This window comes from Brachionichthys hirsutus, chromosome 5, assembly GCF_040956055.1.
Source record: "Brachionichthys hirsutus isolate HB-005 chromosome 5, CSIRO-AGI_Bhir_v1, whole genome shotgun sequence".
NCBI classification, from domain to species: domain Eukaryota; kingdom Metazoa; phylum Chordata; class Actinopteri; order Lophiiformes; family Brachionichthyidae; genus Brachionichthys; species Brachionichthys hirsutus.
The window spans coordinates 2,818,716-2,828,722 of record NC_090901.1 but is presented as its reverse complement, the minus strand read 5'-3'; the positions used below and the strand labels follow the sequence as shown (position 1 = coordinate 2,828,722).

General features: G+C 45.2%; 2 protein-coding genes across 2 annotated transcripts; one reads left to right on the top strand and one right to left on the bottom strand.

Moving 5' to 3' along the window:
• Positions 1 to 1,031: 1,031 nt before the first annotated feature.
• On the top strand, positions 1,032 to 4,632 carry cd9a (CD9 molecule a). The gene is made up of 8 exons (XM_068739147.1): positions 1,032 to 1,134; positions 1,403 to 1,505; positions 1,619 to 1,716; positions 2,174 to 2,248; positions 2,522 to 2,623; positions 3,108 to 3,197; positions 3,491 to 3,574; positions 3,654 to 4,632. The coding sequence occupies exons 1-8, from the start codon at positions 1,069 to 1,071 to the stop codon at positions 3,717 to 3,719; spliced, it is 684 nt and encodes a 227-aa protein (XP_068595248.1). The 5' UTR covers positions 1,032 to 1,068; the 3' UTR covers positions 3,720 to 4,632.
• Positions 4,633 to 4,852: 220 nt separating this feature from the next.
• On the bottom strand, positions 4,853 to 8,078 carry bbs10 (Bardet-Biedl syndrome 10). Its single transcript, XM_068739732.1, has 3 exons — positions 7,888 to 8,078; positions 6,880 to 7,815; positions 4,853 to 6,715 (listed from the first exon to the last, which is right to left on the bottom strand). Exons 1-3 carry the CDS (start codon positions 8,076 to 8,078, stop codon positions 5,932 to 5,934), a joined length of 1,911 nt encoding a protein of 636 aa, XP_068595833.1. The 3' UTR covers positions 4,853 to 5,931.
• Positions 8,079 to 10,007: the final 1,929 nt, after the last annotated feature.

Sequence of the window (10,007 nt, the reverse complement as noted above, 5' to 3'; positions counted from 1 at the left end):
CGCGCACAGTCAGCGTCGACTTCGTGATGGCAGGATATTGCGACTAAATGCAGAGTCCCGGTCCGTGGGGAGAGCGAGGGCACAGGAAGAATAATCCCCGGTGGCCGAGTGACCCAGTTCCGCCGCGCAGAACACGCACTCTGGTCCCGAGAGTGAACGCGCGGCCTTTTACTCCCTGTAACGAGCGTGTGGGTGCGCGATTGATCGTGATCGGGTATGTGGCTGATATAATAATTAAAACTTCTACGCTGCACGACACGGGAAGCTGCACGCATGTCAGGGAGGCAGCCCGCCCGTGCGCGCTCGCGCGTGCGTGAGTTCAATGGATGTTTTGCCCTTTTATGAAGGTTTATAATTTGCGCAGCTATAGATAGAACAAAGCACATGTATCCATTACAGGGTAGACCGAGCTTCCCACTGTGTGTGTGTGTGTGTGTGTGAGTGTGTGAGTGTGAGAACAACACATTTCGGTTCAGCTTATACTGCTCTGCTCCGAGCTTCCTGCCTTGGGGCAGTTGTTTTGTCTGTAGAATAGAGAGAACAGACTAGAACTGCCTGAAGTGCCTGAACATAACAGGCAATCTGATCGGTGATATAGACATGCAAATACTGACTAAACCCATCTCAGGTGATCATAACACCGAGCAATATAAACATCTGGACGTTGGAATGGGAAGTAATCAGGATCTCTGTGCACAGTTCAGGCAGCAGAGCAGTGCTGCCAGACAGAAACATGTTTTCTGTCGACAAGCCTCAACAGAGCTCCTCTGAGCCGCCGCCTCCCAGACCAGGAACGGTTTGCCCACACAAGCAGCAAGGACAAAAACCTGCTGGCATGGATATGGAACAAAACAGAGGAAGGAACACAGGCAGGAATTTGCATCGCGTAGACAATAGAGGTCAGTTTTTCACCTGATCTCGCCACTCCCTAACGGAATGATCAGGTGATCAAAGGAAGGCGTGGTGTTTAACGTGCTTTCCCTTTCCACTCACACGTTCGCTGCACGTTTCACTTCTTCCTGGGAATAGAGGCTAGTCATTAAAGGCACAGCAGTACACTGTGCCAACATGGCTGTCGCTGGAGGAATGAAGTGCGTGAAGTATCTCATGTTTGCCTTCAACTTAATGTTCTGGGTAGGTGAACTTCACTTTTATTGCGTTATGGTGTGTGTGTGTGTGTGTGTGTGTGTGTGTGTGTGTGTGAAAGAAAGAGTGAGAGAGCAGGAAGTGGAGCACCTTCCTCATTTACAGATTTTCACCTCTGAGGTTCCATTTGTTCATACCATGGAACAAAGAAAAAAGTAGAACGAATACTGTAACACGTAGATGAGAAGGAAGGAAACGCTTAACACGTATTGGGTGCTATAATAATGAATTTGGTGCTGCATGTTTTTTGCTTCAGCTCGCAGGCACTGCTGTCTTCGCTGTAGGCCTGTGGCTGAGATTAGACCCAAAGACCAAAGGCTTGTTTGAAGGATCAGACTCGCCATATGTGTTTTACACAGGTAAGATGCTTTCAATCGACGAACGGGAATGTTATCCATCATCATTTGAGTCTAAACAGACCTTTGATCTTGGGAGCGCTGCTACCGCTCAGTGAGTATTTGCCTGTGTGTAGGCGTGTATATCCTGATCGGAGCTGGAGCACTGATGATGGTGGTGGGCTTTCTGGGATGCTGCGGGGCTATCCAGGAGTCCCCCTGTATGCTGGGTCTGGTTTGTACTTCTTTTTAAGTCATAACGTAACGTTCCCTTCTTATTCTATTAACTTTTTTGATTTAATTAACATAAAATCTACTTAAATGTTAACCAAAAGTTTCTTTCTCACCCTCTGTGTTTTACGTTTTTTGGAGCGATTTCATTCAGCAACAATTGGACTTGTTGTCCTGCTGACCTTCACTAAGAAACACAGGCTTGTCTGTGTTTATCAGCGTGTACGGAATGGTACCAAGGCCGGGAAAGGATCCTCTATAGTCCATGCTGCCTCTCCCCTCCCTCTACAAAGTCTGGCCCTAATCTTCTTGTACTAAATCTCTCGGGAGGCGGAGCTGATTTAAATTAGGTTTAGCTACACTCGAATGACCTTACTTGTGCACGCACACACACAGACGCATGCGTGGGGAGACACAGTCACACCATCAGCTGATTTTAATTTTGTCTTTCTTTTGTGCAGTTTTTCTTCTTCCTCCTCGTCATATTTGCCGTTGAGGTAGCAGCTGGCATCTGGGGATTTTCCAACCAAACCCAGGTAATGTTTAAATAAATGCTTAACTATAGTTAAAAGCTCTTTCCAAAGACCCAATGCAAGTAGCACAGAGGTCACACAAGGTGAATCATCAGATGAAAAAGAACTTTGAGACAAAAATGCAAAAACAATCCCAAATGCAGCGACAAAAGAAAACAAAGCAAAACAGACACATAATTTTGCTAAAGAACATCATTCAATATCGCGTTAAGGTTTAAGGTAGTGTAAAGAGATGTTACTTTTATCCGTTTAATTGATTTACATAAAATATTTCAGGTGGTGAACGACATCACAACGTTCTACGTGCAGACCTACAATAACTTCAAGAGGACAGGAGATGAACGCCTCAAAGAGACGCTGCGGGTGATCCAAACCGGGGTGAGTCGCGTCGGCGCCGTTTCTACTTCACACTAATTGAGAACGACTCGCCGCTCGAAACAACTTTGGCACAAGCAAAGGAAAAGTAGTCCCATGGGAAGCTGTTTTTGTCTGACGAGACTTTCCAAACTCTAAATCATAATATTATTGATTTGTTTGTGACAACTACAAGTTGTGCATTTAGCATAACAACCTTAGAAGTTTTAATTAGAAGTAAATGAAAAAGTTCAGAATCATCATCATGTTTATGGTTTAAGTGTTTAGGAGGCAATTAGCTTATCTTTGCCGAAGTACCTAAAAGTAAAATTGAAAATGACACACGAAGCACACTTCTAAAGCTTAATGTTGCATGTATTTCAATGTATATGTATTATATTTCATATATTTTCTTTATGCAAACTAAAACCGAAATGCTGACGTTTTCCAGGAAGTTATTTCTCATTTTTCTGCGAGTGCTCTTATTCTCTAAACATGTGTTTTACAGCTTAACTGCTGTGGGCCGACTGGTACGGTGCTAGAGGCTGCTAAAGACACATGTCCCCGTGGGGAGCCCCTCGAGAAGCTCATTACTAAGGTACGAGTCTGAATGTGTGCAGTTTGGTTGCAAATATAACCTGGCTAAGAGACAGAGAAAAAAACAAAAAAACATTTCAGGATGAAGCCGCGTTCAAAAGATCTAACATCAGCAGAGCTTCAGCCCTGTGAGAAACCATTTCCTGTATGATAAATATATAACAGTGCCACGACTTCCCTTCTGGGAATAATTTCATGATCCTCCTTACAGTGTTACTATAGCAACAACGGTTGAAGCCTGCATGATCTCAGGCAGTCTATCATCATGCCACTTATTGCACTTATCTCTTGCAGAGCTGCCCAGATGCCATCGAGGAGGTGTTTGACTCCAAGCTGCACATCATTGGGGGAGTGGGCATAACCATCGGCGTTGTTATGGTGAGGGGCTTTACCCTTGAATCATCGGACCCTGTGTAATCGGAACCCCGTGTAATGCTCAGCGCTCTCTTTGTTGTAGGTGTTTGGGATGATCTTTAGCATGCTCCTTTGCTGCGCCATCAGGAAGTCCCGGGAGGTGGTGTGACACCCGCCATCGCACCACGAGCGTATTAATGTTGCATGATGTCATTCCTAGTCACATGACTCTCCACTGCCAATAGAAACACTGCTTCTTTAAAGGTGATAACCTGAGCCAGGCTGGGTGCGGATATTTCTGATCACTTAAATATGCATTCGTTATAATTGTGCCGCCGACACTGGCCTACCTCCCTGGATCATCTAGGTGCAAAGTGGATGTTTTACCCAACTATAGAATGGGTGTCATCTCCGCTTCAGTGGCGATGAAGACGAGAAACGTGTCATTTTGTGGTCACTTGACTGATACTAGTGTACGTGAAGAGCTAATATTATCGAATCAAAAGCTCATATTAATGTATAGCAATCACATTTCTCAGCAGCGAGGAGAGTCGTGGACAAAAGTCACAGAAGTCTACCACCGCCACCACTTCAGCGCAATACAGCACTAGCCAATGAAATTCCATAAAGCCGTGGTGACTAGAGGCCAACTGAATGCCAAGCTGTAAGCTGTGTTGTTGTTGCTTGGTACAGTGTTAGCATAGCATTTCTGACCCTTTATTGTGACATTTAATTTGATGCTTCCCAATGTGTCTTTCCTGAGAATGCCTTTAATGTGTCACATTTTGTAAACGTGTTTTTTTTGTAAAAGATTTATATTATACTCAATGTGGTTTTAGGGTGGTTTGGATGATTTATAATGTTCTTTTCATTTTACATACGGTATATTATTCAGAGATAAAGTTTGAATTCAATAAATAAAGCGGAGTAAATTCCTTAGGGCTCTAGAACACATGGGACGCGTGAAATGAGCTGTACATCTGAGGGAAGATAATCAACTCCAAGGCAAAACCTTCACGATTAAAAAGGACACGAAACCACACTGACTCGGCTTGGTGTGTTAGTTTTAACTGTGCAGGTTATGGAGGAATATAAGGTTCAGAAGGGTACGGGGTGCCTTGATGAGACTGCAAACAACCAGGATCTATTCTCACATAGAAAAAAGACATTAATATCCTGTTTTCTACCCTGACATGTGACTCATGTCGTTTTTGTCTAATACACAAGAATTGTTTTGTTTGATGATGAATATATTTATTAGATAGAATGTTAGAGTACAAGTACAGTCGCACAGTAGCATGTATTACAGTACAAGTACAGTCAGACAGCCTGTCTAAGAGGAGCATTTCAAAAAAGCCCTTGTGCTCTTGTTTCCATTGAAAGTCCTTGGTACATAAACCATCGACATTTAACAATACAAATACAAATAAAACCAATATAAATTACTCAACAGAAAAATAAAAATAATTTTACACCACAGATGCAAGCTCACCGGGAGGGACGAGGACAAGGTTCCGTTTATGTCCACCATTTGTTCTCGTCCCTCAAGGTACGATTTCATCCAGTTTACTGATGTGCTATCAGAACCAATTGCCCTTAGTTTATTCAATAGAATCGAATGGCTAATGGTTCCAAGTCATTCCATTGGAATTAAAGAGCAATAAGAAACATTACTTTAAATAGTGCACATTTACAGTAAGCGTTAGAGTGATTCCAAGTAATTTCTAATGATTCCCTCTTAAAAGCAGCGAGTATGTAGTTTCTTCTGGTAACAGCACAAGGAAGTACACATTGATTTACTCGTTGACAGCAGGGTGTTGCCCTCTCAGACACCCAACCCCAGCACAGAGATAACGCTGATTATTAAAAGGGGCGTGCATTTTTGTTGCACGCCGTCTCTTTGTTTTCGGCGTCTGTGACTTTTATGGAACACCATGTACTGAAGAGGGCAGGAAAAAAATGAGATAAGGAGGAAAAGTGCTGAAAAAATAGGAGCCATGATGAGGAGGGAATAGGAAAGAGCCCAATATCAACATTTGCACTATCAATCTACCACCTTCCCCATTAACAGACAGGATATGGAGACACAATCATTTGATAACGACTGGACATTCTGTCCTGAACAGATTACTGCTACCAGAGATTTGCATCATGTTTTTATTTTTTTTATTTTACTCTTAATGCATTTTATATCCCGACAAGCTGCTTCATTCAGCAGCACTGCAATGAAACGTGACTTACTATATCGCACAAAAGTATTGCAATGATACAAAAATAATAACAACAACAGTCTTCATGATCGTGTAAATCCCTTCCCGCAACATTTGCCAGCTACTTGAATAAGTACACATACAACATATGTTAACGGACACAATACAATCTCAGTCCTCAACCTCATCCTCCGAGGCCTCCCAGGAAATGGCTGCAGGTCTGCGTGACTGTGTGTGTAGCGGAGTGTGTGTGTGCAGCACGGCGTCCACCTGGAGAAGGCATGAGGCGCACTGGAGCACAGCAAGAAGCAGCTGGTATTTACAGGAGACAGATTCAAGACCCGAATTCAACATAAAGTCTTTTGATGACACGCGAGTCTCTCTGTAGCAACGCGTGCCTCGTTTGCCCTCTCGGAGGGGGCCCTCACCGTCGCCCTGCCCCTGCACGAGGATGGTGCCGTCATCTCCTTTGTGCACGAGGCTGACGGGGTGGGAACGGTTTTGAATGAAAGTCACAAGTCCAGTTTGAGCCCACAGGAAACGTTGCGGTCTCTGTGAATAGACCTGTCGGGGCACGCTGAGGACAGCGTTAGCTAGGAGTTGGGAGACAGCAGGGTTACCCATATTAGCGTGAGCAGGAGCTGAACAGTGGCGACCACGCCGTAGAAGGGCGTGATTTAGGAGAAACTCAAATGTCCCGCCAGCAGGGATAACACGGCCCGACTCCAACACAGGCGCCTCGTGGGTCGGACGGTCTGTATGTAAAGATGCCCTTCTGACTGACGTTATAACTGGAGAATCAATGGGCTCCCATGCTGCAAGTAGCATACGGACGGCATCTTGGAAAGCGCCGGCAGACTGATCAGTCTGCCCTTCCCCGAGACCACAAATAACCAGACTACAGGGTTTGATGCTGGCCCTTTCCTCTGAATCACGGAAACCCACATGGACATACCTGTGCGAGAGAAGAGCGCTCGATTTTCACCGCCATAAATAAAAACCAGTTGGAGAACAAAAAACTAAATACGGAGTACAGGATGCGCAATCCAGTTAAGTCTGCATGATTTTGGAGAAACACAATATATGCAGGAGAAAAGAGAAAAGAGAAAAGAGACCTACCTATGAGCTCCCAGTACTATCGGTCGGCAAAACGCCAGCGTAGCAACATCCCCGGCTTCAAGCGCCCAGCAGTCTGACACAGGCCTGGCGCCGCTTAGCTGGGCAAAGAGAAACAGCTCGTCTTCACTGACGCACTCCACAATGAACATGCCCGCTTGTGCAGCTAAAGCGAGAACAGCGGCCGACTGTTTGACTGCAGACAGGAGCACAGAGACACCCAAGCGCTGCAGGTTAGCGACGACACAGTCGAGACACCGCTCTGACCAGGTCTGAAGCTGCACAATACTTGTCTTCTCCTTCTCTTGCGTTCCACCTCCCAGCTCCAGCACTTCTCCTGCACGGAGCAGCTTTGGCTGCAGGTGCCCGGTGAAAACGACAGCTTTAGCCGGCTGATGGTCAGCGGGCGGGCAGGACGCGGCAAAGTCCCTGTGAATTACCTGGCCCTCAATTAAACGTGAACAACTAATCGGGAAACCTGCCACAGTCGAATGCAATGCGGGGAAGTTGTCGTTGACAAATCGAAAAGATAATGTAGGCTGACCGTTTTTACAATTCCAGCGAGTGAGCAGATCATAGGTGAGGTCGCTCATAAAGCCGCAGTGGGCGTGACCCAGGCGCGACCGATAGAAGGATGCCAACAGCTTCGGCACACAGAGGTTGTTTCTGTGAGCTGCTAATTGTGAGGGTTCTTCCAATGAGAGGCAATCTCCATACGGGACCACTCCCACAGAAATGACGTCACCCAGCTCCTCCGTTCCGAAGGCGAGCAATTCACGAGCCAAGCGGCTGGCCGTGGCGGCATCCGACTGAGACGCATCGGGCTCCATGCAGGCCTTTGAATGAATGATCCGTAGCAAGGACGCCAGCAGCAGGACGAACGTCTTGGATCCATCACCGGTTAAAGTGCTGTGTCTCAAGACACACTCGACCGCCATCCTGAAATGAAAAACAAGAGAGAAACAGGTGTGTGTGTGTGTGTGTGTGTGTGCGTGTGTGTGCGTGCGTTACCTGGCCACGGGATGCTCCAGTCGGAGGGCCGTGAGAATCCGTGTCCCACTGCGGCTCAGCATGGCCTGTCCCGTGTCTCGGGTGAACAGCACCTGTCCTCCTTCAGGGCCGAAACAGCGGCGGACGACCGATTCCAACACAGACACAGTCTGCAGAACATCTTTCAAGCGAAGATGGTCGCCTGGCAACATCCCTGTGTCCAATTCATAATCGGAATAACTTTAATAAACATGGAATAGGAGAACCGGACGTTTTATCGTCAGAACTGACTGTTTTGTTACAAATTTCACAGATTTGAAAATGTTTTTAGGAGTTTGACAACGAGTTGAAATATATTTGTGCTTTGGTGCGTCCTGTATCAATCATCGTGTCATATTTATGATCGAATCACCAGCTTTTAGATGAAACTTTAGCAACTCAGTGACTACTGTACATCCACGATGCTACACGTTAGCTAGAAATGAGCTGAACCAACTCTTCAGTAGCTCCCGTGCGTTTCTAGTATTAAAAAACTAACGAAATACCTTCAACACATTTCTAGAACACAAAAAAACAGACTCACTGTCAGTATACTGTCGGTCGGACGTCTCTGCGTCTTCTTCTATGGTTTTGTGTTTACATGTTAATTCAGCTCTGCGTTGACGCATCTTCTTCTATGGTTTTGTGTTTACATGTAAATTCAGCGCTGCGTTGATGCATCTTCTTCTATGGTTTTGTGTTTACATGTTAATTCAGCTCTGCGTTGATGCATCTTCTTCTATGGTTTTGTGTTTACATGTTAATTCAGCTCTGCGTTGATGCATCTTCTTCTATGGTTTTGTGTTTACATGTAAATCCAGCTCTGAGCTGATGCATCTTCTTCTATGGTTTTGTGTTTACATGTAAATTCAGCTCTGAGCTGACGCCTGCCACCTAGCGCGCGGAGGCGAAGGTTTCCTCTTCCGCAACCCAAAGAAAAACTGATGGACTGACTCCCACAGAAGGCTATAGCAGGAATAATTCTGCAATGTGAAGCGTCTTTGGGTGCCTAGAAAAGCGCTATATAAAATCAAGCATTATTATTATTATTATTATTATTTGTCAAAAGCATAAAAATGAGCATTCCTTTTGTCACAGGCGGCGGTTATGTCCATCCGCCTGCCACCTTGCTTTCCTGTCTCATTCCTCCTTCCCTACTGTATCTCTGTGCATCTCTGGCCCCTCAAGGTGAACTGGGCGGAGCCAGAACTTGATCTTCATGTTGTCGCAGAAACCACATCCTAAGTTTCTAAATCAGGCAACGACGTCTACATGAAACAGGCATGCTGTTGCTGCCAGATGCATTGATGCACGTCAACGGAGCCGTGTCCTGTGAATGTAAATTAATCTGTGGCACAGCGAGGGTGACCTGTAGGAACGAGACAGAGGTCACGAAAGGTGAGGCATCAGAAACCAGTTCTCCCATGAGGTCTGAACGGACAGAAAATAACACATTTGATCAACCGTATAACACACACACGCACACACACACACACACACACACACACACCTACACACATACAGTGGAGAGCATCACAAGTGGACCGGGCTGTAACGCCACCTATCTCATAACCCTCCTTCTCACTTTCTCTCTTGTGATGATGCGTTCACACACCTGCAATATTGCCACTGTCTAAGAACTGGTGAGACACACACTTCTATTATCGCACCATTTTCCTCTGCCGCGACATCTTTTTTCTCTTCCTCCTCCTTTTTTTGTTGGACTACGACCCGTGAGTCCGGACATCACTGCTTGGGTGACAGGTACACAGGTATGTCTCTGAAAACAATTTCCCCCGTTTTATGTCATCAGTAAAAAGCACGTTGACTTACTGCTTTCTAAAGAGATTGGTAACTCTGAATTAACCCATGGATGCTTAAGAGAGATTTAATATTGATCAAGCAGGTCATTCTGTTGCGGACAGGGTGCTTTTTTATTTGTTTTTTATTTGAGCATTTCCTTCTTGTTGTCATACCACTGCACATTATATGTTGTATACTGCTACGAATTTATAAGACTTTCAGCTTCATTAATAGAATAAATGAATTTGAGGTAGCCGTCATTCCTTATCACCTCTCAGGCAAAAAAAATGGGAATTTTA